We start from the raw sequence: 26,973 nt of genomic DNA on the forward strand, positions 1-26,973 counted from the left end.
AGCGGAGAGTGGCTTAAACTGCCTGTTACACTGTGAAGGTCTGTCTCAGTGCCGCCTCTTCCCCAGGAAACACAGCAGGGGTCACGCAGAGTACAACGGCATTTAATGGTCAGAAACAGTTGTACAGTATTACAACCAGCCACGGGAGCTGTGCTGGAGGACCGGGCCCAATCCTTCCCCACCCCAGGCAAAGCAGTACTGGACAGGAGCTGGCATGTGGCTGGGCCCGTGTCCCCGAGGCCTGAGGGGAGACCACAGTGTCATGTCCCTCCCCCCCCACTACCAGTCTGTATTCATCAGAGGAGGGGTGTAAACCCCACATGCAAGAAGAACCCCTTGCCCCCAGTGTCAAATGGGATGGGGATGTGAGAGTTATAATGAAGGGGAAACCCTATATAAGCTGTTAACAGAGTTCAAAGGGGTAGGGATTACCCCCGTTCCGCATCTCTTAAAGGCGCTCACTTTCCCAGTTTCTTCATCCGTTCATCAATGTTGGCAAAATTCCCCTCAACCGTGGACAGGTTTTCACGCATGGTTGTCTGCACCTAGAAAATAACAGAGACGTTTTACTCTTTGTCGGGTCCAGGTGCTTACCTGGATGAGGACCTGGAGAAGTTCTCTTAGAGAAGACAAAAGAGACATGGAAGCCTAGCTGACGGGCCCTGGAGCAGGGAGGTTAGAGCAGCAGTTTTTAAATACCCCTGGAGTCCGATGGACCCAGCTTAGGATCTGCCACGCAGGCAGGACTCAAGCAGTACCACTCTTTGATCTGTTTCATGTGATGAGGGACATGTAAGATTTTGTTGAAGTGAGGGTTTTTATGGACTCAAAACTTAAGGAAACTGCCATGTACAGGAAGGACATACTGTACTTGATATATTTTTTCATTTATCTTGACGGTCCTATCGTGTTGGGCTTCTCAGCTTTAATTCTGCCCTCAGCACTGAAAACAGTGCTTTCCAAGAGAAACTGAGGACTATGTGCTGGGCACTGGTAAGAATGAAGAACGTGAGGCTCTGCCCAGTGTCAGAGAAGAGGTGGCAGAACTAGGCCGGAGCCTGGCTGTTGACTTCAAAGTCCATGTTCCTTCCGATGTGCCGTGCTCTGGATACAGGAGCATTTGGATGAGGACGGGGTAGGTGTTACAGGAAAAACTGAAGTTCACTGGACTCCTAACAATTCACCCGTTGGTGTTTCACCCAATCCGCACAACCCTGAGGTAGGTATAGTTTTCCCGATGGTGAGATGGAAGATCCCAGGTGAAGCAGCTGTCAAAGGTCCCATGACCACTGAAACACAGTAGAGAGAGCAAACTCCTGCCACAATAACGTGCTACGATATGGGCCAAGGCAGAACCCACTAGTCTGTGCTAGCGAAGGGAGGCTGCAGACTAACAGAGGGGCACACACCTGGGTCAAGAGGGTGGTGTTGTCCTTGAGGGAACTAGCAATCATCTGCTGTGTGGTGTCCAAGTGTGTTAGGAGCTGACCAAACTGCATGGCTGCAAGAGAAGGTAAGAAAGAGACGGGTGAGGTTAGAATCTAAGACAAGAGGTAAGGAAACAAAGACTGCCCACTTTCCACTTCTTAGTTCCCCTGGCCGCCGGCCTCCCACCTTGCTCATGCAGCTGCTTGATGGTGACAAGTCTCTGCACCAGCTCTGGAAGGGTGGAGGCGATGGGGCTCCAGCGCTGTATGGTTTCATATAGCTGATGCACCTGGGGGGGGGGGGGGGGGGGACATGACAGGGCCCAGAGGGGGTGGCTGAGCGAAGTACACAAGGGTCATTTCAGTAGTGTGGGACAGGACTGAAACACTGCCCTGACTTTCTCAGCTGATCAGAGCTTATGAAGACAGCACCTGGGATTCAATGCTCCCACGCTCTGGCAGGACCACCAGAAGGACTCCAAGAACACGAGGGAACAGGAAAGGGTATAAAAATGAGGGAAAGGGCTCTTCCTGACCTTGCTTTGTGTATCTGCATCCTCTACAGAAGCTTTATGCTTGGCGATCTCATTCACCTTTCCCAGGACACTCTGAAAACACAGACTTAAGGTTGACAGGGCACCCAGGGCTTCCAAAGTCCCAAGATACCTGTAATCCAGTTTGCCCTCCGCTTAGTACCTGTAGCCGAGCCTCCACTTGGTCCAAAACTGCAAGGTCCAGGGCGTTCACCTTTGCTTGCAACAGCTCTACAGTCTCCTGGGGGTGGGGGTTGGGACAAACTTCACGAGAGAGAAAGGATCAGACTAGAAGAGCCCACCCCCTATTCCACTGAAGGGAATTAAGTATAGAGCTACACACCCAAACACAGTTCTCCAAGCAAACCCAATCCCAGTATCACCTCTGTAATCCTAACACCGGTTCCTTTTACACTCACCATAAGAGAGGCTCCCTGTAGACCTGCTGAAAGGGGATTCTAGTTGGGAAAAGGAGGAAAGAAATCAGTGGTTCTTGTATCTCCACATGATTATTACCTTCTCCCATCCTTTCTGGTTCTAGCTGGCAACCCACTGGCTGGTCCGATAACTGAAGCCCTTCCCACTCTTTCCAGGGTTCTGTGGAATGCTGTGGACATTAGGAAGAAGGGCGCGGGATCCAAGGGTCAGACTAAGTAGAGGAGAGCACCTGACCTGAGCATCCTGGTCACAGCGGACGGTCGCTTCCAGCTCTGTCAGGCGCTTCTCAAGTTCTGCAACCTAGAGAGGAGAAAGGAGGTGCGATTCGCCACCCGCCTCCCTGCTGCTGCAGCGGGCACTAAGATCCTGCTCTTCTCTGCTTGTCCACTTGCCATTCCCTCTCTCCTCCTCTCTACTCTGCCCAGGGACTCCTTTCCCTGGAACACATCCCTAGTCACAATCCTAAAATCTTAACTGAAAGTAGATGGGTGAGGGAAACCTGGCACAAGACATCAAGAGGAATCAGAAGCATTCCCAGCACCCTCTCCTCAGATCCGATCCCTTGGAGGGAGGCAGGAAAGTCTTTAGGGCCACCTCACCCCGGCCCCCTAACCACCTCACGCCCATACTTACTTTGGCAGCTTGAGAGAATTTGTCCTGTTCGGGCCGAGAATGTAGTTCGTAAGTGACAAGGCTACTATCTGCAGGGGTCCCACTGGTGGTCTTTCCCCCTGAACCAGCTCCTTTGCTGTTTTTTGTTGCTTCCAGCTGCAGCAGTAGGCGCCTGGGCCAGGAGACCAAGTAGTAAGATCAAGTCTTGAAGCATGTGGGCCAGCCCAGTCACGGTCATTTCTGTCTCATGTTCAGCATTAAGGAAAAACTGGGCTACCTCTCCCCTTAGTATCCTGGCCAGCACCTGGCTGAGTCCCCCTGTGCCCCAATCAGCAATGATTTCCCAACCACGTAGGGCACCCACTTAGCCAGAGCTCCATCGGGGTCAGTGAGGTTGATCGCCGCATCTGGTCCCAGCAGCTTCTCTAGGTGGGAAGCAACGAGCTGCTGCTTCAGGGCTGCTAGCTGTTTAGCCAGTACCATGGGGGTCAGCTTCTCTTCAGTGGCCGCCTCCTTCACCGTTGTCTGGTGTGAAGTAGACAATGAGGGGTGGCAAGTGTGAATCAAGACCAAAAAAAAGAGGATCAAGACCCTTAAAAATCGCTGTGGCTAGGGGCACCTGGGTGGCTCAGTCGGTTAAGCGTCCAATTGTTGATTTCGGCTCAGGTGGTGATCTCACGGTTTCATGAGTTTGAGCCCCACATCAGGCTCTGTGCTGACCTTGGGAGCATGCTTGGGATTCTCCCTCTCTCTCTGTCCCTCCCCCATTCATTCTCTCTCCCTCTGTCTCTCTCAAAATAAACTTAAAAAAAACAGCAGTGGCTGGAAGTCACTGGATGGTTCTTACCCATCTATGGCATTGAATGTAGATTTATGTATATTCCTAAATCTAGGAACCTCAGCTCCCTTAGCCAGGAGCTTAGGGAATGTTTCTCCTCCTGCTGTGAGGTCCTCCTCTGCGACATAAGTCAGAGCAGAGAGGGGAGAAGAGAGTTTAGTTACCTTGATTTTCTCAACTTCAGTTGTCAGCTCTTGGACCTCATGCAGTAGTCGCTGGTACTTTTGCTGTGGGGTCTCCTTCACTCCCAGACCCTCTCCAAGCTAGAGAGCAAGCACAGACAGGGAAGTTACACCTCTTAATACAGGGAGCTTGAAGAATTTATCCAAGGGGCGCCTGGGTGGCGAAGTCGGTTGAGCGTCCGACTTCGGCTCAGGTCATGATCTCGCGGCCCGTGGGTTCAAGCCCCGCATTGGGCTCTGTGCTGGCAGCTCAGAGCCTGGAGCCTGCTTCAGATTCTGTGTCTCCCTCTCTCTCTGACCCTCCCCAGCTCATGCTGTCTCTCTCTGTCTCTCAAAAATAAATAAACATTAAAATTAAAAAAAAAAAAAAAAAGAGAAAAGAATTTATCCAAACCTTGGGCCCAAGTTATAAGGGTATCCTATCCACCTCAGAATTCACAACAGCCTAGTACAGAAAAACTGGAGGTAGCTAGAGGCCTGGAGACTCTCCAGAGCAAACAGCAGGGGGACTAAGCATCCCGACTGTATCCTGCTGGGTTCCTCAGGACCCCTAATGAGAGAAAAACTCAGAAGCCTGACTGTATCCTTTGGTTTCTCTCCTAAACAGGATCACTGTACCATCCCCACCAACACACACACAACAAACCATCTCATATTCTCCAGATTCATATCCTGTTCTCTTGGTTTTTCCAATACGATCTGAGAAATCTGCCAAGAAAAGAAGATAGAATTGAGGGCCTGATCTAGGCCCAAGGCAGTCATGGACTCAAGTGACTTGACTGTCAGGGCTACCATGAAAGATCTCCATGAACGACCCTTTCCCCAAAGCAAAAGTCACCACCGCCTGAGGATAGGCCTCCCCCCAACCAATTTCCAGCCTGGTCTCACCAAGTCCCTTTGTCCCCACTCTCTTGTCTTTGAACTTGTCATAGGCAGCATTGGGATTGACAATGATGTGCTCCACACTTGTGCTCGTCAGCTCCTCCTGCAGGAATAGGTAGTTTAGGCCAAGGGCAGATTCATTCTCCCCCCAGACTTCCCTGACCCCACAAAATCCCCAAACCATTAGAGGAGACTGGGCCCTACTTTCCCAAGGGAAGAGAAGGGCAGTTCCACTCCAAGCTGCTGAGCTAGGCTCAGCCTAGGAAACGGAAGCTTCCTGGTAAATTTAGTCTCAGTTGTATAAATATTAACACCCTGATTCAAGTGGGAACAGAGGTAGCATAACCTCCCCACCCACTCTGTACATAAGCCTCCCATCCCCCGACCCCATCCAACTGGGCCCTCCCGCTTATCTGGCACACACCATGCACTCAGGGCAAGAAACCAACCTGACCTCTTTTAACCTCCCCCTCCCAAAAGTAAATTTCCTTGCTGCTGAGGAAGGCCATTTCAAGCTAACCTTCCATCCTCCTGGGGGTTGGGGAGAGGAAGGATGGCAGACAAGCAAGCTGCTAACTCCCAGGGTGAATGTGCTGCTGAAGGGAAGACACCAACTCTTAGACACAAGAGGAAGGTTGGCAGAGGGCCTGACCAGCAGCCCTGTTTCCAGGCTGCCATGAGGGTGGGGAGCTCAGGGCACACAGAAAACAGGCAAGAGAGTAATGTATTCTCTAAGGGACATCTTAGAAGCGATAAGCGTATGTGCCATCTGCTTGCCACGAGGACCTGTGGGTAAGGGCCACGCCTAGGTCCTGACATGGAGGTGGCCCAGCATCTTTTCGAAGAGAAGCTGCAGCACCTAACTGTTCTCCCTGAGTCCTTGGCCGTGTCTCAAGCACTAGCTCTTCCATAAATAGGGCGCGTGGTGAAGAGAAGGATAAAGACAATTTACCCTAGGGACCGAAGCAGAGAGGTTTCCTCCTTACTAGTTATCGACTGGCTGTTCAGATTCCAGTAACTACACCAAGCCGGGGCACTCCAAACTACCCAACCCCGTCACTTGTCAGCAGTTCGACAGCTCTCTCTACATTACTGAAGGAGCAGGGAGGAGACCAGAAGTTCTTTTGTGCTGAGGATGCCATCTCCATCTTCTACAGGAGGCAAAGTGAGTCTTTCCTTTCACTACAACAATGGTTCTCACCCCTGCCTGCACAGTTGCATCACTTAGAAAATGTAAAAACAAATCAAAAGACAATTAAAATTAAAAAAAAGAGGCTTGGGCTCGCCTCTGTAGATTCTGATTTAATTGTTCTGGGGTAGGGTTGGGATAGCAGGCCAGTTGAAAAGCTACCCAGATGATTCTAATGTGCAGCCGGGACTGGACAGAGTCTCTGCCTGTGTGTGGGTATTGGGGGTGGGGGCGGAGGATGATGATGGAGAGACATCATGAAGAGCAGCAGCATCTCCGGTCTGCTATTGGAGAAGGAATCAGTGTGAGTGGCAGCTTTAAAAATAAGGGAAAGGATGGAGTAAGGAGAAAACATCAACTTTGATCTTTACCTCTTCTTCAGGGAAGTGCTGAGCAGAGGGGCAAGAGCTAAAGATTAAGGGAAAACAAAAGGGCTCGATGGCCCGGTAAAGAGACAACTGGGCTCCAAATTATCAGCTCTTTAACCTTCTCTGAAATGTATGGCTAGAACACCCACAGGCCAAATAACTGAGTAGTCTCTGGCCTCTCTTGTCCGAGAAGCACTCCTGATCAGGAGTGGCAACCACCTTCTCTTAAGTTCATAATCAAGAGTATGCCACTCTCCCCTGTGAGTGCTCCAGTCAAGGCCAATGAAGTAGAAATCCATTAAAAAAAAAAAAAAATCCTCCTAAAAAGAGAAATGGGAAGCACATATAGACCAAGGAATGAAATTAATCATAGATACCATTTGGTAAGTCCTTATTTTGGGCCAGGCACTATGTTGATGAGAACCTACTTTCTTACATGCTTCCTAAATAGGGAAGGAGACGAGCAGAAAAGGATCAACACACAGACCGTGAGTCTCAGAGGTCCTGGACGGTGACAAGAATGAACAGTGCTTTCATGTCACTATTCCCACTTAGGACCATGTCCTGGATCAGGAGAGGAGCTGCCCGACGCGGGCATCATCTCAGAGCCTCTCCAAGGATGTGGCCCCAGAGACTCAGGTGGCCGACACTGTTCAGTCCTCCAGTGGCACCCACTCCGCCAGTGTCTCAGAGATCTGGGGGCATGGGCTAGGGGCAGTATCATTACAGTGATTTGGAAGATGGGAAAAGGCTGTCAGCTGGGGAGGGGCTGGATAGAGGGATTAAAGATTTAGCAGAGACAAAAGGATAGAGGAACAACTGCCCATCACAGCACACCCCATTAAAAAGCAGATGAAAGGTCAGGCTTCTTACCAGCTCCTTGTGGTTTCCCCAGAGGTGAGAAAATCAAAAGAGTTAAAAGGAAAGGGAGTGGGGAAATGGGGGTGAGGGAGGGAAAAAAAAGACAAAATTGTTATTAGCAAATTGTCACATGCACTATATGATAGCTTCAAACACACTGCACCATAGGGCCCAGGGGAGCCTAGCAAAATTTGGGGGCCAAGAAGTTTCAGCTGGAGTCACCACATACCCCAAGAGAAAGAAGAGCCTGGGACCCTTTCCTCTCTGGTGGGGAGACTGTCATGAAGCTTTGCCATTGGCAGCAATTTAAGATCATCTGGGAACCAGTGAGATGTTGCAAGCTAGTGGCATGGAACAGGAAAGTGGGGGGAGACAAGGCTGAGGTGGACAAGGCAGAATGTGAAGCAGAGGCTATGGAGATTCTGAGGACATGTAGCTGATTGAGGGCTCACAATTCTCAAGGTGGGAGCTCATGGTTCAAGTCTCGCTGTCTCTTGGTTTCTCTAGTCTTGAAGAATTAGACATTTGGATGGCAGAATCGGTGACAATGAGGGTGCCCATGTGGATGGTTTGATATGACTTTAGGTTAGGCAGAACAAAATATGTCAGGAGATGGTGAGTTTCAGGAGATATGAAGTCCCTAATTGCAGCTCCGTTCTCATTCTCTGCTGTCAGAGTAGAGACAGGGCAAGTCCTGGTCCCTTGGATAGTCCAGTGTGTTTGTATCCATCTTGATTAGTTGGTAACTCGCCCTGCAGCACTGAGGGAACCAGAGCAACTGGGCCACGACGTGCTAGCACAAAAAGTGTAGAGGACACCAAGATTCACGGGCTACCAGCACATGTGCAGAAAATGTTTCTTCAACCCTCTGTTCTCAAGGTTCACAGAAGTTAGCGGGTGGACAAGAGGGAAAGGTGAGAATATTTTAAAGAGGCCTTCTTTGAGTCCAGCCACATAAAGTTCTCGCTTCTAAGCAAGATTGGTGAAGAAGTGCCAGGAGGGGAAATCTAGCTGTATGCCCTGCCTCTCCAGGAGCTCTACTGATGGGCACACAGAATGGTGGAGGATTGAAGATGGCTGTGTATATGAAAATGCATGCTGGGACAAAGACAAGTGCTTCCTGCCCCAGAGATTTCAGCTAGGTACACCTGAGCCTCAACCTCTCCGTCCTGTCTGATGCCAGGGTCCAGCTAATCCAAGACTCCTGTTTCAGCTCAGGGTCGAGGCGGATCCAGGCCCTGTGGTCTACACTGGGATGTCTCTGCGCAGAGTGAGTATAAGCACTCACAGGTGCACGCATGCAAACATACGAGGGGAGGCACACACACACACTACCTTTCTCTTACTTGCCCCACCAAGCTAAAACCAGCTTGGGAGAAACTCAAAGAAGGAGAGAACATTGAGCCGTAAGCTCAAGTTCAAATCATGAGGAACAAGCAGAATGGGGGAGGACAGAAAATCAAAGAAAAGGAAAAGTGGTATATTAGTTTGTAAACAGTATATACCATCTCCAGGGCTGTCCCACGGGTGCATTGTGGGATGATGAGTTTTTCCTCATCATCATTCTTATAACCTAGAGTAGTGACAGTCACCATGGAAACAGTACACCCAGCCACCTCGATTGGAAAATTCGAAGTGCCCTGAACTCAGGTACCAGCTTACCTGGTACATGACTTCCAGTCCCTCTCACTAATGGACCCCCTGACTCCCCAGGACTGTTTGGCTTAATGGCTGTGCCTCAGAGGGCAAGACCTGAGGTTCTAGATCAGACAGGGAAAGAGGCCACTGCTGCTCTCTGAGCTCTATGCCAACACTGCAGCCAGGAGAACTTCAGAACCACGATGACAAGGAAGTTGGAGAGTGCTGTAGAATAAAACTGTCCAGGATGGATCAACACAATGCTGACCATTCATCCATGGTCAGGAGGGGTACAGAAACAGAGACTCATGAAAGCACAAATAACCCAAGTTATTACTTTAAAATTGCACGTAACACTCCTTTTCCATCCCATTTACCTTTGTCTAAAGGCTTAGCACAGGAACATTAAAACGAGTTTTTCCAAGGGGTAATCTACATACAGCTAGGAAGTGAGGACTGTGATTGTCCTCCTTGTTCTTCACCCTTGTCCAGAATGGCTAACAGTCCTTTTCTCCTAACTTCATTTCACTCTGAGGAGAAAAGAGCCAACCCCCTTCTAACTCCAGCGTCTAAATGCCTCATATCCAAAAGCATTCCTAGCCTCCATGTTTCTATTCCATCCTCCACTGGACAGTTTTATTTTGCAGACCCCATAAGGGAAAGAGACAATGATTCATGGACCATAGTTGTACTTCTAAACCTGGATTAATGATTTTTAAACACAAGGCCAGCAGGCCCCTTAGTGACTCCGCTAGGGACTCAATAGAATTTAAAACGATTAGCTACACCAATAGCACAGTGACAGCGCATTGCATGCAAGATGGCAGATGAAAAAAAAACATGCAGAGAAGAAGCATCGAATGGTCTTACTTGTGCAAACTAGTGTCCAGGCAAGGTGGTGAGGAGGGAGGATGGGGGAAGCATTAGGAAAAACTCAGGTAAGTTCAAGAGTGCCAACAGTCAATGAACACAATCAAGCAAACTCTATGATATCTCAATCCATAAGGAAGACAACGTACTGTTTCTCATCTCGGGCCGGGGAAGGGTTCCGCAGTATCTGCCCTTTGAAGAACAGCCTCTGCCAGGGCCCCATCGAACTATGGCTAGGTCACCTCTCCCCTTTCACATGGCATTAGAGATGGATAAGGCATAAAGGGAGAAACTATACCCTGTTTCTAGGGAGGTTTTCTAAGTTTACTTTCCTCGCTCCAGCAGTTCAAAAGCCATGAGCAGAATGCCTTACCGACCCAAAGGAGGCTGTGGGCCCAGCAGGGAGGGAATTCCAGTTGGGAATTAACTTTCCTGATAAGACATTTTAAAAAAAGTCTCCAAACAGTCCCGCACCCAAATCGACCTAGGAGTGTCTGAGATACAGAGATGAGATTCTCCCAGATTGAAGAAGAAAGGGCTAGCCTGTGCATCTGCCTGGCCCATTCATTTTAGAATATTTTACTTCCTGCTAAAATTGTTTTAAAGGGATAACAGGAAAATCAGGATCATCTTTAGCAAAACTTAAACCTTTTACACTACTTTCCTCCCTCATCCTCCCCGCTATGAGAACTGTAATACTTTTACGTTTAGGTTAAACTAGCAATTACAATCTTTAAGGGATGTTAGAGAACATTATCTCCTCCAGCACCTCATTTTTTTTTTCCACAGTGGGAAAATCAGAGGAAGGAGGTTAAAAGATAGTGAGGGTCCACACTTTGGTTATTTCTTTAAATAAAAATCTGGAGATCCCCCAAAAGGTTCCATAAGGATTTGGTCATATTGGTTGTCTTCAGGGAAGGGAACGGAGTGGTGGCAGGCAGGGCTAGGAAGACACTTTTGCTCTATGTGCCTATACTGTCTATTTTAAAAACTGATCAAATTAAAGTTGAAAATAATCTGGAGACTAAGGCAGAACATTCCGTTGCTGGGAGTTAGGAAGGTGACTGAACACCTCGTGGTTCAGCCACGATACTGGTGATGTGCACTGTCATCTGTGCTAGGTCTTGGGAAGGCAGGTGAAAAAGCTATAGGCTGCTAGTGACAATCCAGACCTCACGAACACGAGGTTTCTGGACTAAGTACAACTCACATCTCTTCAAGTTGCACATTTACATCAATATGAAGAGCAGGAACAGAACCATTACTCAGCTGACTTCCCGAAGGCTGTCCTCCTAAGGCCCACAGGGACACCCAGAGGCCAGAGAAATTAGCTGACATCAGTAAACATCTCAGCTCCCTGCCCCCACCTGGGCTCCTGAAGCAGCTGAAGGTCTCCCCACCTCACCCACTCCTGCCTAGTGATGAAGAGTCATTTAGTTGAGCCTTAGGTGACGCAGGCAACTCGACTCTTCCTGCATGTACCATCCAGCTCCCATCACTCCTATTCTGTCATCCTAGGCAGTATGCTGCAGGACATGAACACTTTGGGTATCCGCTCCCTATCAGCCACCCCACTTACTACTGAAATAAGCTGTTCAACGGGGAGAAACAGCCAATCACGGCTGCATATTCAGGGGCGTCCACGCTTGTCATCTTATTAAGAAATATTCCAGTACTTTCAAAAGGAAAACTACAATGTATGTTTTGGTTTGGAAAGGGGATTGCTGTGATACTGCCAGTCTGTATGCTAGTCAGTGACAAATGGACAAACTTCCATTGATCATCTCACCATGAAGGCTTGATACTTTATAGGCAGAGGCCTAGGCCAAAGTTGAACCGTCTCTGAAACAGGGCAGAGGACTGAAGTCCTCAGCTTATACACGCCTGCTCTGTGAGGTCAAAGGCAGCTTCCTAATAAGATACATCTGGAGTGACAGGTGCACACCCAGGTCTTTCAGCAATGACATCTGCATTATCTCCAGATACTCAAGCTTGGGGGACAGACTGACATGCCAGAAAGTACAGAAGCCACAAGGAACACACCACTGAGAGGAGACAGGGAAGGTGTTCCCACAAAGTAGGAACCACTTCCACACAGGGGAAACCAAGTAAGGAATAAGAGAGTACGCCAAGCCATACGTTATAAGCCAGCAGCCAGCATTCTCCAGGATTAACCAGCCCCACAGACATAGCCACAGGACTTACAGACACACATACTGAGCCTGCTTTATCATCCATGTGACCTCAGCCCAGTTCTCTTTGGAACAGAACCTAAAACACATCTTGTAAGACACGCTTTACTAGTAGACCTTTGTTCTCCTTGGCCCTTAACATACAAGTTTTTACTGTGTTGGTTTCCATTCACTTAATTTTGTTTACTACATGTTTCCTATATGTATCCTAACTCCCTCACTAGTCTGGGGGATCCTTGAGGGTAGGGACATTTATTCCTCTGCGCTGCACAAAAACCAACACAGAATGAACACATTCAATAAACAACGCTAAGTGGTTCCCCTCATGGTTAAAATGTGTCCACAGCTAATTCCTTCCTCAGAGTTCATCTTAGATCTGAAAGTGCTAAGACACTCTCCTTTGCTGATATGAAATATTTATGTTCTTTCTCAATTTTTTTTTCCTCTGACCATATTCCTTATCTTTGTACAATCTCCACATCATTTTCTCACTCCTTGCTCAAAGGATACTGGGTATTCATGTAAAAGTGTATTCCTCTATACTTCAAAATCTAGCTCTTGGTAGGATACACTAATGGACATGTATTGAGTGAAATATTTTATGAAATCAAAGGCCTAGTTCCTAACCTCAAGTAGTCTGTAAGTGCTCAGACTCCATGATTCATTACCATGGATTAGCATCCAGAGGTCTACCTAAATCACTAGCCCCAAACTAAACTGTTTTGAGAGATATTTCGACTTTGTTTAAAAAACCCAAGGATCAGGACTTGTTGGCTATAATTCCACTGACTTCAATCTCCTTCCTGGCATGATTTATTGCAACCTACATACCTCCCAGGCTGGGTTGGCATACCCGCTTATTGTTGTGGCTCACCAGAAAAGGGAAAGGGTCTGCCTAGGGGAGAGAGGTTAGGGTCCAGAGGAGTCCTGAAGCAGCACATGGTCTTACCGCATCAAACTCCGCTTGATCATCCTCAGGTAGGTCGCTGGTTTCATAAACATCTGGTTCGTTCCTGGCCTGCAGATAGAAGCAGTGACCACCCTACCTCATTACCCAGCATCCACCAATATCCCTAAACCACTCCATTTGAATAAGCTAACAGAGAAGGCAGGCTGTGAGGCCAAGATTCTGTCCCTTCTCTTCCACCTGCCCAGGGAACTGTATGTCAGTTCCCAGTCTTGAAGGCATTGGGATGACAGCAGGGACAACTGGGACCTCATGGTAGGTGGCGAGTGCAAGTGATGACAAAGATGTTATCCTGAATCAGAATGGGGGCGGGCCCTTGGCAATCATTATATCAGAAGTAGGAGAGGGCTATCTTCAAATTAGGCCACAGCCTATACACCAGTACCCTAGCACACTGGCACAAAGGTTTAGAGTGACTCAGGACCTTAGTATTCAAAAGTACTGTGACCCAACCCCCACCCTTGAGAATGCAGGCAGGGCAACACAAAAGGAGGGTACAGGCCGGCATATGTGGGGGTCGGCCACGGGGGTGGTCGGGTTTCTCGGAGGGCAGAATTTTCTATCTGGCACAAGAAGGGTTCTGCCAGGTTAACCTCTTCTTTGGCGGGTTGTAGGCCATCACCAAGTGGCCTGGTATGTCTGTTTGGAGTGGGGATGGGGGGGGGATAATGGGGAGATTTGGGGAGACACGGGTGGTGCTGACACGGCTGGAAGAAACACTAGGGCACAAGCGATAAGCGCCCAGAGACGATGTCTGGGCGGAGAAACCGGCGACTGCCGGAAAAGGGGCCTGGTAAGCCATTCCGCGGCAGGGCCAAGTCGGGTCAGAAGACTCCGGAGGGTGCTGCGGCCCGTCGGGGAGCCAGGGGCTGGAGCCCTGGGGCGGAGGAGGGGCTGCAGGCGGGAGGGGTCACGGGTTAGTGTCTGTTGGGGGTCCTTAGTAGGTCGGGGGTGCGGTCCTGGGAGCCGGGGCTGGCCCTGTACTCACAATGCCGGGAAGATCGGCGTACTTAGGGTCCGCCATGGCGGCGGCGAGGCGGGGTTGGGGGACCGGGGCCTCGGCGGAGCCGGGGCCGGTGTTCGGGTAGGGGAGAGGCTGGGTCCGGGTCCCGGGCTAAGGCGGCGGCAAAGGGAGCGGCGGAGGAGGTGGAGAGCAGGAAGTCTCGCGACAGGAATCTCACAGGAGAGAGAAGGGCAAGGCAAAAGTCGCGAGAACAGCCCGCTACCACACCCCTGGAGAAGCCGGGATTGGCGAAAATGCGGCCAGGGAATGAGGTAATGGCGAGGGACGCAGCCTGGGATTATGGGACCTGTAGTCTTGGCCGATAGGGGCTTGGACGGAGAACGACAATAACGCACCTTGGGAGTTATTTCACACAACTTCTTTTCTTTCATTTTTACATCAGGTCTATGATAAATGTTTTATAATTCCTGTTTTTCAGAAGAATTCGTTTGGGCTTCCAGAAATTAAATGACTAGATAAAAATCACACATCCTGTCATGCTGTGGCACAGAAAGGACTTCAAAAACAATAATAGCAGGTAAAATTTAGTAAAGGCTTAGTCATGTTAGGAATGAAAATAATCTTCTCAAGTTAGAGATATCAGATAAAATACAGGACGCCTAGGCAAATTTGAACTTCAGATAAATAATAGTTTTTGTAGTATGAGTATGCCCCACATCATTTTTGGGATATACTAACACACACACACACACACACACACACACACACACACACACTCACTCACACACACACTAATAGTTTTTAATCTGAAATTCAAATTTAACTGGGCATCCTGTTTGTTTTTCAAATCTGGCAATCCCATCTCAAGTTCATAAATAGGTAAGTGGTAGCTGTATGTCTGAACACACTCTGTGCTTTTTTTTAAAATGGTTTTTTTTTTTTTGAGAGAAAGACACACACACACACACACACACACACACACACACACACAGAATCTGAACCAGGATCCAGGCTCCCAGCTCAAAGCTGTCAGCATAGAGCCCAAGGCGGGGTGCCAACTTGGGAACTGGGAGATCGTGACCTGAGCAGGAGTCCGAAGCTCAACCTACTGAGGCACCCTCTGTGGGTGAGAGGCGCCCCATGAACACCCTCTGTGCTCTTAACCACTTCACTAATAGTTTTCAGACTTCTGAATTTTCACAGTTCAGTAAAATTAAAATTAATTCTGCCATTACTGCACTAGAAAAAGAAAACACTGTTTACTATAACCATCATTTCTTAGTAGAAAAGTAGGAAGGACATACTCTCAGAATGAAAGGCCATCCTTTGAAACTTAATAAATCTAGCTTTATGTAAAACTTACTGCATCACGTGTGGATGTTTTTTTGGGGGAGGGAGGGGCCTATACCCAGTACATTTTTGTCCCTGACCCTCCATAGACAAGCTTTTTTTTTTTTTTTTTTTTTTTTTAAGACAAGCGTTTTTTGCAACTCCACTAAGGCTGCCACCCTGGAGTCCCTGGGGACCTGAGTTTGGGATGTTTTCCAGAAGGCTTCCTGAGCTTTCAGGATGCTGCAACACTTGGAAATAGTGCCAGACCAAGTGACTGGAGAGATGCTGATGTTCCTGAGTTTGGAACTCATTGTCATTCTATGCATACTCTCCTGGCTTTTTCCCCAAACCTCTACCCCTCTTCCATCCATCCATCCGGTTTCTTATGCTGGACCCTTTTTCTTCAGTTTCCTTAAGATTCAAGGTGGGTTAGAGGTATAGGCCCAACAAGGGGAAGCCCTCAGCTGAGTTCTGTGCAGTTAGTTCTTGTCTGGCCAGGCCACCATTCTCTCACTTTTGCCTCATAATGTCCAAGTGACCTCAGACAATTGCTAGGCAAAACTTCCATCCCCTCCTCCCTTCTCCCATCACCCCACTCCTCCCCTTGGCCTAGAGCCTCAACTCCTGCAGTCCAACTCTCTGTTGGCTAGCAAGGCCTGTGACGTGAAGAAAAATCAATTTGGCCAGCTTCTAGGTGGTTCTGCCCAGGGGCTGCAGCAGGAGTCTGACCTGAGGGGAGGAAGGACAAAGAATCTCTAAGGCTTTTTTTTTTTTTTTCTTTTTTCATTTTGCTAGGGAAGGGGGAGAAACAGAACAAGTCCTGAGAAAGGGGCTGGGGTGTTGGGACTCTGACCAATGGTAACTTGGACAGGAAACACATAGGTGCCTAAACCTGCCTGAAACCTAAAGGCAGAGGTCTGCCCTATAGGTTCTCAAAGCCCTTGTGGCCTTCCCCACCCTCATCATTACCCCTCCTTCATTGTTTTCTGACTCCCTTTCTCTTGCAAAAGCTTCTCCTGCCCACCTTATGCCCAGCCCCAGCCTATGAGGCAAAAATGAGAATTTTATTTGCTTTTGAATTCTAATAGCCCAGAACCAGAGTTTGTTTTCCTTCACACCGGGGACCTGGTGTGTATAGTGGGGAACGAGCGCACCTTTGGACGTAGAAGGGGTTGGGACTAGCCTCTCCCCTGACACCCCTGTCTGAAAAATGAGACCTGGACACCCTCCTCCACAGGGGTATAGGCAGCTGCCCTTGAAAATTGAGTGGGTTGGGAATCTTGTGTGAGGGGGTTGGGGATGGAGAATGAGAAGAAGGCTCTCAATATGGAGAGAGGACAGTGACAGGGGCGGGGCGGGGGTGGGGGAGGAGGATGTCCCGGAATAAAAAGGGTGCAAGCGCCGTTGACTCTCTTCCCTACCCAGGCGACAAGCCCACCTCAGCCCCCTTATCCCTTCCAGAGGGGTGGAGTCCGAGGGAGGGACAGGCAGGCCAGGGAGGTGGGGAGCTGGGATGCAGCGAGTGACTTGGGTGGGGAAGGGGTGAGGGCGAGGTTACCTAGGAGCTTCGGGGGTGAGGGAGGAGGCGAGAGGAGAGAACCGGCCCCCCCTCGGGTGGACGCCGAACGGGAGGCCCCCCGCGAAGGAAGCCCCGCCCGCCGCCGCCCCGCCCAGGCCCGCAGCGCGGCGCTGCAGCGCGAGGGGCGGAGAGGCAGAGAGCCGCGAGAGGAGGACCAGACGCCCAGGTCGCCTGCATCCCTGTGCCGCAGGAGCGAGCAAGCGCGCCCCGGCCCTGCTCCCCAGCCTTCGCCCGGGCGCCCCACCTGCTTCCTCGGTCCCAGAGACCGAGCACCTGTCCTCCGCCTCGGCTTCAGCTGAGCCGCCCTCCTCCGGAGCGCGCACAGCCCTGCTGCCCGAGAAGTGCTCCAGCCTGTCGCCGGCGACCACCATGGCGGAGACCAACAACGAATGCAGCATCAAGGTGCTCTGCCGATTTCGGCCCCTGAACCAGGCCGAGATTCTGCGGGGAGACAAGTTCATCCCAATTTTCCAAGGGGATGACAGCGTCGTTATTGGGGTGAGTGTCGCCCCGGGAGGGAATTTGGGAAGATTCTACCCCGCCCCCGCCGAGTCTTAGCCCCTGGCTGTCACTGCACCCCCTCCCCGCCGCTCAGCCTCCATCCTCCGCCGCAGCCCCTCCTCTCCCCTGCATCAGGATGACTGGGTGTGGCCTGGCCAGGCTGGTGGCCAAGTCTCCGCAGAGTGGGAGGGGGCTACTTCCTCGCAGTCGGGGGACCCAACTCCCCTTTGCTGCTCGCTGCAGCGTCCGCACCCCTCAGAGCCGGTCCCATGTTTTTCTGATGTTTTCCCTCTCCCCTAGAGAAAGCACATCTTCCCTTTGTTATTGGCTCGGATCTCTACCCCCACCTCCCAGGAAGGGAGGGGGTAGACCAGTGGATGGGCTAGATGACAGGTGGGCAGTCCAGGGCTTCTGCGGGCGGAGGTATAAATGAGAGTGGGCTCTAGGACCAAGCCCTCCGTCAGCCCCTGAAGTAGTTGCAGCCTAGACTGGGGCAGAGGGCACAGATCTGATGAAGGGTTTTCTGAGGAATACATTGATGCCACACCCAGTCGGGGAGGGGGGCTCTGGGGTCCTAAGGAAATGTCTGCCTTTCCCTCCCAGGTACAGTAGGAAGAGGATTTCAGACACCCCAGTCCCCCCTAACAAATAAAAATAACCAAATCCTGAGGTCTTAATAGGTACTTGCTTATTCATCCTTTCTCTTGATGATCCAGTAAAAAAAGTAGCAAGTCGCTTCTACCTTATCATGACAGCCCTATCCGTGGAGGAGATCTTGTTAAGGAGGACTGATGTTTCCTGTGGGTTTGTTACTTGACGTGTATTATTTAATCCTCAAAACAACACTCTGAAGTAGGTATTAATGTTTCCATTTTACAGATGAGGAAATTGAGGCCCAAAGAAGTTGAATGACTTTCTCAAGGTCACACTGTTAACTCATAGATCTGAACCTTAATCTGTAACTCCAAAGCTCATAGATTTTCCTATCACACTGCCTCTGCGGATTTCTCTTCTGGACCTTTATCTGTGATGGCCTAAAGGGAATTCCTAGGGAATTCTTCACCCACCTTCTTCTTTCCGAGGTTGGTAGGGATGTCAGGCTATGGAGTGAAAGGATCTGGGTGCCGAGTCCTGTAAGGCTTTGAGGGGTGCTGGGCCAAGAAACTGCAGCTAATTGGAGAAGGGAGGGGCACATATGAGGACTGCTGTCAAGGTCAGGAGCACTGTTTATATATCTTTGGTCCACAGTGCTTGGCACAAGGCATGCTTATTAAAGGAATTAAGGAAAGATGGGGAGGGAGCATGAGCCTTTTGAATCAGTGAGAATGGGACTTTGAATAAACATGTTTTAAGAAGAGCCTGCTTGTATGTCCCGTCCCCAAGGACCCCAGTCTGTCACCATGCTGAGCTGTCACCAACTGAACTCAAATGGGTGCCTCTGCCTTGTGTGTGTGGTTACATATGTGTGTGTTCACCACATACAGAGGGCTCTTGTCTTTCTTTGCCTCAAGGGCCTTAGGCTTTACAGTCTGGTCTGTCTGGCCAGGCTAACATGACCAGCCTGGGGGATCCTCTCCAAGTAGTCTGGACAGCAAGCATTAGCTGTGAGAGTTAGAGCTTGATGGTCCCCTGAGGTATGAAGGCTGAGAAACAAGAGGGAGGTGGTCATGGGAGAGCCCATCCACAAAAGGCTTCTACTGTGAAGCCTAGTTTCCTTGCTTTATTTTTTTCAGGTAAGTCTGAAAAACTCCTTTAGGCTCTCAGGCCATCCCAGTGTGGCGGGCATGGGGCATGGGGTGATGTTGGGAGAAGGAGCGGTGGTATTGATCTGTCCAATTTGCTAAACAGGAAAGACACAGTAGAAGGTGGAGAAGGGGGAGAGATGAAGAGAGGCCCAGGGCCCCCTGCCAATTCAGATTCTATCTTAGTTCCACAGCTGGTCCTTCCCTGTCTGTTTTGCCTGATATTTACAGGGCTGCACCTTTGTCTCACTGTGTATATTCCGTTGCCCAAGCCCTTCCTGTCAATCTCTCTGGCCGAGATAGATGCTGCTGGGGGGCCATTTTGTCTCAGGCAGCGTCCTTGGAGCTTGCCTTCCCAAGCTGACTGTTCCTTGCTCATTTGGGAGGAGGAGGGCTATAGGCGAAGGGATTCTGAGGTGACCCTTGAGTCCCACCAAGGGGAGTAAATCCCCTACCCACTTTCCTCTTTCTTCCTCGGTCTCCCTTTGGGGCCCAGCATCTGAGGAATTAATGGAGGAAGCTGCTTCAGGAAGGTGAGGGAAGAGTGAAGGGGGAGACAATAATCTCTCCAAACCCAGTCCCTGCTCCTTTCTCTAATGGCTCTCCTCTCTGCCTCTGCGGCACTGCGGCTAGCTCTGGGCTTCAGAGTCCCTAGTGTTTGTGGGCTTTTTCTGCTTGGCAAATAAGCTAGAAAGATAGCTCTTTCAGCCCTATCCCTTCCCCATTCCCCTGACTTCTCCTAGCAATCTGGGGGATGGGACTTAGCCAAAGTTAATGGCCTGAGTCATAGTAGAAGGGTGTCTGGGTCACTGTCTGTGTGCTGTGTACCTTGTTTTGCTCTCTGTGTCACTCAGAATCCAGTGTGACTTTTTCACTGGACCCATTTAAGTGTTTCTCTGCTTTGGTCTTGGTGGGCAAAGTATCCTGGTGCCTGCTGTCTGGGCTGTTGTTGCCTCTATACCAGACATGGGAGGGATGACAGTAAGAGAAGACAATGCACTCTCCCTCCCTCCCCCTGTTGCTCTCTCCCTCATTCATTCAAGTGTCCACAATATTTCCTCCCTCAGGTCTCCTAATGGGTTAGTAGGCAGGCAAAATCCAGAACTATCAAGTACTTCATTTAGGAAAGCAGGCAAAAATCCAGGACCATCAAGTACCTTGTTTGGAAAAGCTAGGTTGGGACCTGATGGGTTATTGGATAAGAGTCAGTATTGTTTGGGGTGGCCTAGGATTCCTTTGATATCTGAAGAGGGGGAGCAGGTCTCCCTTTAGCTTTGGGGGAGTCTCATAAAGGAAAATAGAGAGGAGAGGTAATGTTCACCATGGCCAGTGTCTCTCCAGCATTACCATGGCAACAATCCCCAGGGGTGTCACCATGGAAATCAGGCCTGGTGCTCAGAAGTCCAGCCTTTACCAAGTGCTTTACTGAGGGTTGAAAAGGTTGGTCATCTTGGGACCCCTGATCTTAGGCCCTCCATTAGCTTTAGTCAGCTCACATAATGGAAAACTACTGAAAGGTGCCAAGAGACACAAATGGAGTAGGCAACAACAAGGAGGTGTGGGGTGGGGAGAACAGAGCCCTGGGCTGAGGGACTCTGAAGGTGGGCTCTCTGGAGAAGGCTGTGAGGAGTGCTTAGATTGCTGTGGGTAGGGGAGTGGATCTCAGGGGCATTCCTCAAAGGTGGAGAGTCTCCCTGAGTGTTTCTAATGAAATAAATCTTCCAGTCTCTGATGCTGTCATGGTGAGGGAGGGTTCCTGAGAGAGGATGGGTGAGAGAATCACATATTTCTGAAGATGGGGTTGAGGTTGGAAAAAAGGAGTGATGAAACATCTAGAGTCTGGAAACATTTGGAGAAATGTCCAAATGGGGAGGGGGGTGTGTGGCATGTGGCGAAGGGGAAAGGAAAGCCATGATAAGGATCTGATGCAGTGCTCAGTGTTCAGGCACTTCAGTTTTTGAAATTTTGAGAAAGAGAGGGAGGGAGAGAGAGAGAGAGAGAGAGAGAAAGAGAACACAAGCCAAGGAAGGGCACAAGAGATAGGGAGACACAGAATCCAAAGCAAGCTCCAGGCTCTGAGCTGTCCAGCACAGAGTCTGACTCTGGGCTCAAACTCAAACTCACCAACTGTGAGATCATGACCTGAGCCCAAGTTGGATGCTTAACCGACTGAGCCACCCAGGCGCCCCAAGTTTTTGGATCAGTATGGCACTGGGAGTCTGGATTCAGATTGCTTGGGTTTGAGACCATGCCCTACCATTTCTCAGTTGTGTGACTGTAGGCAAGCTACCTTACTTCTCTGAAACTCAGTTCCCACATCTATAAAATGGAATAATAACAGTACATATCTTTTAGGATTGCTGTGAACATTAAATGAGATAATGCTTGGGGCGCCTGGGTGGCTCAGTCGGTTAAGCGGCCGACTTCGGCTCAGGTCATGATCTCGCAGTCCGTGAGTTTGAGCCCCGCGTCTGGCTCTGTGCTGACAGCTCAGAGCCTGGAGCCTGTTTCGGATTCTGTGTCTCCCTCTCTCTGACCCTCCCCTGTTCATGCTCTGTCTCTCTCTGTCTCAAAAATAAATAAACGTTAAAAAAAATTAAAAAAAAAATAAATGAGATAATGCATATTGCTTAGCACAGTGACAGACACATAATAAACTCCTGATAAGAGTTAGATGTTGTTATAATTGTATACATGTTGTCTCCCCACAAGCTAGCCTTTGACACATTGGGAAGTAGTTAACATTTCCGCTTCTTACTAGTTGTTTTATCCAAACATCCAGGTCTCTAGTATCTTTTTACACTCTTACTCCATCAATATCTGTATTTACTTGACAAATATTTATGAAGAACATCCTGTGGGCCAAGGACTGGGCTCGATGTTGGGGCTTTACAGGGAATCCCTGCCTTCAAGAAGCTCTTGGTCTATGTGGTGATCCAGGCTGTGGAGTGGTCTGGGCAGAAGCCTGAGAGGAGGCATCAGAAATGGCTAAAAAAGGAAGGAAGGAAGGAAGGAAGGAAGGAAGGAAGAAAGAAAGAAATGGCTTTTGCTAACTATACTCACTCCCCCAGATTCTGATAAGAAACTTCCCACAACATACTATAGTCTGACTCAAAGTAATTGTGTGTCATGAAAAGACATAAATAATGGTGATGTTTCCCATGTGAGTAGTCTAGAGGCAAAATAAGTAGAAAACCACTGGTCTAGTTATTTGCATAAAAATAGCTGACAAACAAATTCATCTTGAGTTTAATCAATAGAAAATTTAAAACAAATCAACAATTTAACAGAAATAAAAATCTTAAGATAAAATAATGAACTAGGAATTTAAGGGCCTAGCCAAGAGTAAGGAAGAGATAGCAGGCCTTTCCAGAAACCCTGAAATTATAATCTGTGTCTATGGCTTTCCCTGCTTATGAGTTTCCTAAGTGGACCTATTTTTAGTTCTTGGATACCTTTTAGTCTCACAGTACGGAGAACACCACCCTTTTTACTCTCTGTGGTCTCTTCCTTCTTCTTGGCCTAGGCTAAGAAAAGGGGTTCTCAGGCAATAATTGCCTTCAGCACTTGGAGAGCGCCCTCCATTTTAATGCATGCATAGCCTCCTGTAGAATCCTTTAAGTGAGAGGATGAGACAAAGGGAAAGGAGGGAAAGAGTTGGTACCCATTTTCCCAGAAGGGAAGAAGGGAGGGGCAAAGTTGGCTCCAGAGTTCTACTTAACCCCCTTTGGCTGCATTCCTGATTTCAAGACGCATAGATAGCCATCATTGGTGGAGAAGAGGCAAGAGTCATTGGCTTGAGATAGACGTGTTTGTCTCTGTTTCTCGGCTGCTGGATGGGAGAAACACTGAGTTAGATTACAATTCAAGAATCAATTTTCAACGCAAAAAATTTTTTAATTTAATTTAAAAAGAAAGGTATTACTGAGGAGGACAAGTATCAATGCCACTTTAAATCTGTTTAACACTGTATGATTTTCTTATATGTAATAAGGATTTTATTCTTTGTAAGGAAGTGTAATGATGAACCATTTGGATAAAAAGGATGAAAAATTCACAAAAGTCCTATGAATAATCCATAAACTCACTCAAACCTTAAAAAAAAGAATTAAGGTAGATTTTTCTTGAATAATATTAAACATAGTCTGATTGCAACACTAACATATTTTAATTGTTGACAAAATTAAAAACAAAGAGAAACACATGCAAGAAACTCAAAATCACTCAAAATCCCACCACCCCAAGAAAAACACTGTTAACAATTTAATGTATTTATTTCCAGTGAGTTTTTGCTGCATATATGCATATATTAATTTTAATAAAAGTGTATCATAAACTATATATTCTTTTGCATAGTATTATATGCAATACTATGATTACTATGATTACTACTTTACTATCATTAAATATTTTACATAATTTTATTTATGTTTTTAAATGTTTAATTTTTTGCATAAGTCTTAACATGCACAAGTGATAAAATTCAAATGATATAAAGAAGTATACAATGGAAAGTAAGTCTCCTTCCTACCTCTGTTTTCTAGCCACCCTGTTCCCCTTTCAAGAGACAACCAGTTTGCCTTTGATTACCAGTTTCTTATGGATCCTTCTAAAAACATACTATACATTTATAAGCAAAGGCATATATACGTGCGTATACTTTTTAAAAATTTTTTTATTTAAGTAATCTCACACCCAATGTGGGGCTCAAACTCACAACCCTGAGATCAAAAGTCACATGCTGTACTGACTGAGCCAGCCAGGTGCCCGTTCATGTACTTGTTTTTTTTTTTTTTTTTAACAAGAATGGAAGCATAGTATACATACTGTTCTGTACCTTACTTTTTTTTTTTCCACTTAACAACGAGTCTAGGAGTCTTCCTTATCAGCACATAAAGATACATCTCATTCTTTTTAACAACTTTATAATTTGTTGTAGGGATATGCCATAATTTACTTAACCAGGTCCTTATTGGTAGACTTTTAGGGTTATCCTATTAACTTGCTACTGCAAACAATTAAATGATCTTGTGTGTGTGTGTGTGTGTGTGTGTGTGTGTGTGTGTGTGTGTATACATATTGCATATGTGCAGTATGTCTATATAGAATACATTTTTGGAAGTTGAGGTCTTAAAGTATATATATGCACTTAAAAATTTAAGAACTGGTTCTAAATTGCCTCTCACAGAGTCGGCTCCAGCTTATATATGCCTTCTCCAGTGCAATGCTTTGGCCACTTTGATAGGTTAAAGTGGTATTTCATAGTCTTAATGTGCATTTATCTTAATAATGAGGTTGTGTATCAATTCATTTTTAAGAACCACTATAATAACACCATTTTATGATGTCGTATTTTATAAGAGGTATATAATTTACATTCAGTGAGTGCACAAATCTTAAGCGGTTTGATGAATTTTATAACATATTTTGACACCCATGTAACCACTACCCAGATTGAAAACTAGAGTATTTCTATCACTCCTCAAAGTTCTCTCTCGCCCCCTCCTGTCAATATCACCCCCAGGCATCTGCTATTTTGACTTCTATCACTAGCTAAGTTTTGTCCTTTCTTGAACATCATACAAAGGGAATAATACAGTATGTGCTATTTTGTTCTTTTACTAACACATTTTTGAAATTTATTGATGTTCTATTATGACATCATTTTAAATAGCAGCAAAGGATAAAAATATGCACATGCCATAATTTAATCAACCAAGTCCCCTAAAATGTTATTCCCCTTTAGTTGTTTTCAATTTCTTGTTATTATAAACAGTGTGATAATAAACATTCTTCTTAAAACAACTTATTCTTTTCTTTTCATTTTTTTAACATTTTATTTATTTTTGAGAGAGAGAGAGAGAGAGCGAGAGAGAGAGAGAGAGCATGGGGGGAGGAGCAGAGAGAGAGGGAGACACAATCCAAAGCAGGTTCCAGGCTCTGAGCTGTCAGCACAGAGACCCATGCAGGGCTGAAACCCACGAACTATGAGATCATGATGCCAGCCAAATTTGAACACTTAACCAACTGAGCCACCCCCAGGCACCCCATGATAATAAACATTCTTGTAGCTACATATTTGCTACAAATATTTTCATAGCATGAATTCTTAGAAGTAGAACATCTGAGTCAATGGATATGCATAATTCAAGGATTTTGATTATGTATTTCTGAATTGCCCCATAAAAATTGAATGGACATACTGTCTTACCAGAAAAGGATAAAGGTACCCATTGTGTGGAAATGATACTTCCTTGAACCCTCACCTACACTGGGTATTATAATTAAGTTTGTGTTTTTCAATTTGATAAGTGAGTAACGATGTTACTGTTTTAGTTTGAAAACAGTGAACATTTGGAGTGCCTGGGTAGCTCAGTCAGTTAAGCCTCTGACTTTGGCTCAGGTCATGATCTCATGGTTTGTGAGTTTGAGCCTGGGGTTGGGCTCTGTGCTGACAGCTCAGAGCCTGGACCCTGCTTCAGATTCTGTGTCTCCCTCTCTCTCTGCCCCTCCCATAGTCATGCGCGTGCTCTCTCTCTCTCTCTCTCCCAAAAATAAATAAACATTAAAAGAAGAAGAAGAAGAAGAAAACATTGAACATTTGTATATAATTTTCTGTTGTTAGTACATAGCGCTTGTCCATTTTTTCTGTTGAGTTTTATCTTTTTGTTACTGATTTATGAGAGTTCTTTATGTAGTAAGAATATTAATATCTTTGTTTGAAAAACTTAAGATTTTCTTATTTAAAAATTATGTATCTTGGGGGCACCCAGGTGGCTCATCGGTTAAGCTAACGGCTCTTGGGATTCTCTCTCTTCTCTCTTTCTGCCCCTCTCCTGCTCATGCTTTCTCTCTTTCTTTCTCAAAACAAAGAAAATAAACTTTAAAAAATTATGTATTTTCATTTTAGAAAGCAATGTTTACAGGGACACCTGGATGACTCAGTCAGTTAAGCAGCCGACTTTGGCTCAAGTCATGATCTCAGTTTGTGAGTTCAAGCCCCACGTCAGGCTCTGTGCAGACAGCTCAGAGCCTGGAGCCTGCTTTGGATTCTGTGTCTCCCTCTCTCTCTCTGCCCCTTCCCCATTCACGCTCTGTCCTCTCCCTCTCTCTCTCAAAAATAAACATTAAAAATTTTTTTTTTGTAAAAGAATGTAATGTTTGCACCCAAAGCGAGGCTCGAACTCATGACCCTGAGATCAAGAGTTGCATGCTCTCCCAACTGAGCCAGACAGGTGCCCTTCATTTTCGGAAGGAAGTGGAAACTCCTAAAATTCCACTGTCCAAGGATAACCACTATTAACATGCTTTTCTAAGCAAGGTATACATACATACATATACATTTTTTTTTTTTTTACAGAAAGGGACTCATCCTTTACATACTTTTCTTTTTGCTTTTTATACTGCATATTATTTTAAAAAAATTTTTAGTTAATGTTTTGGGGTTTTTTTTAATGTATTTTTGAGACGGAGAGAGACAGAGTGTGAGGGGGGAAAGCCAGAGAGAGAGGGAGACACAGAATCCGAAGCAGGCTCCAGGCTCCGAGATGACAGCACAGGGCCTGACGCGGGGCTCGAACTCACAAACCGTGAGATCATGACCCGAGCCGAAGTCGATGCTTAACTGACTGAGCCACCCAGGCGCCCCTATACTGCATACTATTTTAAAAACTACTTTCTTGGTTAACAGTACTTTGTGCAGTCTTGTCATTACACATTTTCTCTACCATCTTCTTTAATATTTTACATTAAAAATTTTTGTTAGTGTTTATTTTTGAGAGAGAGAGAGAGAGAGAGAAGAGAGAAGAGAGACAGACCATGAGCAGGGGAGGGGCAGAGAGAGAGAGAGAGAGAGAGA

At 47.3% G+C, this 26,973-nt stretch overlaps 2 protein-coding genes across 3 annotated transcripts in view; one reads left to right on the forward strand and one right to left on the reverse strand.

Moving 5' to 3' along the window:
• Positions 1-86: 86 nt before the first annotated feature.
• On the reverse strand, positions 87-14,185 carry DCTN2 (dynactin subunit 2). The gene is made up of 14 exons (XM_078449760.2): positions 13,986-14,185; positions 12,980-13,048; positions 4,919-5,015; positions 4,677-4,738; positions 4,013-4,111; positions 3,375-3,535; positions 3,032-3,182; positions 2,633-2,698; positions 2,380-2,418; positions 2,124-2,201; positions 1,964-2,035; positions 1,615-1,717; positions 1,410-1,501; positions 87-545 (listed from the first exon to the last, which is right to left on the reverse strand). The coding sequence occupies exons 1-14, from the start codon at positions 14,019-14,021 to the stop codon at positions 459-461; spliced, it is 1,212 nt and encodes a 403-aa protein (XP_078305886.1). The 5' UTR covers positions 14,022-14,185; the 3' UTR covers positions 87-458.
• A 2,671-nt stretch (positions 14,186-16,856) lies between these two features.
• The window catches only part of KIF5A (kinesin family member 5A), a 30,797-nt gene continuing 20,680 nt past the window's right edge, over positions 16,857-26,973 (forward strand). The window contains exon 1 of one of the 2 annotated variants that reach the window (XM_060657140.2): positions 16,857-17,370. In XM_060657140.2, coding sequence (XP_060513123.1) covers positions 17,242-17,370 — 129 coding nt within the window. In that variant the 5' untranslated portion in view covers positions 16,857-17,241. The remainder of the gene's footprint in view (positions 17,371-26,973) is intronic. The other variant, XM_060657141.2, reaches the window with a different exon arrangement.

Source organism: Panthera onca, chromosome B4 (genome assembly GCF_046562875.1).
Source record: "Panthera onca isolate mPanOnc1 chromosome B4, mPanOnc1 haplotype 2, whole genome shotgun sequence".
NCBI lineage: Eukaryota > Metazoa > Chordata > Mammalia > Carnivora > Felidae > Panthera > Panthera onca.

Coding starts and splice junctions, on each gene's coding strand:
- DCTN2 (XM_078449760.2), bottom strand. CDS start 14,021: ATGGCGGACCCTAAGTACGCCGATCTTCCCGGCATT. Junction 3,183..3,374: donor CCCGATGGAGCTCTGGCTAA/GTGGGTGCCCTA, acceptor CTCCTGGCCCAG/GCGCCTACTGCTGCAGCTGG. Junction 1,718..1,963: donor ATGCAGATACACAAAGCAAG/GTCAGGAAGAGC, acceptor CCCCCCCCCCAG/GTGCATCAGCTATATGAAAC.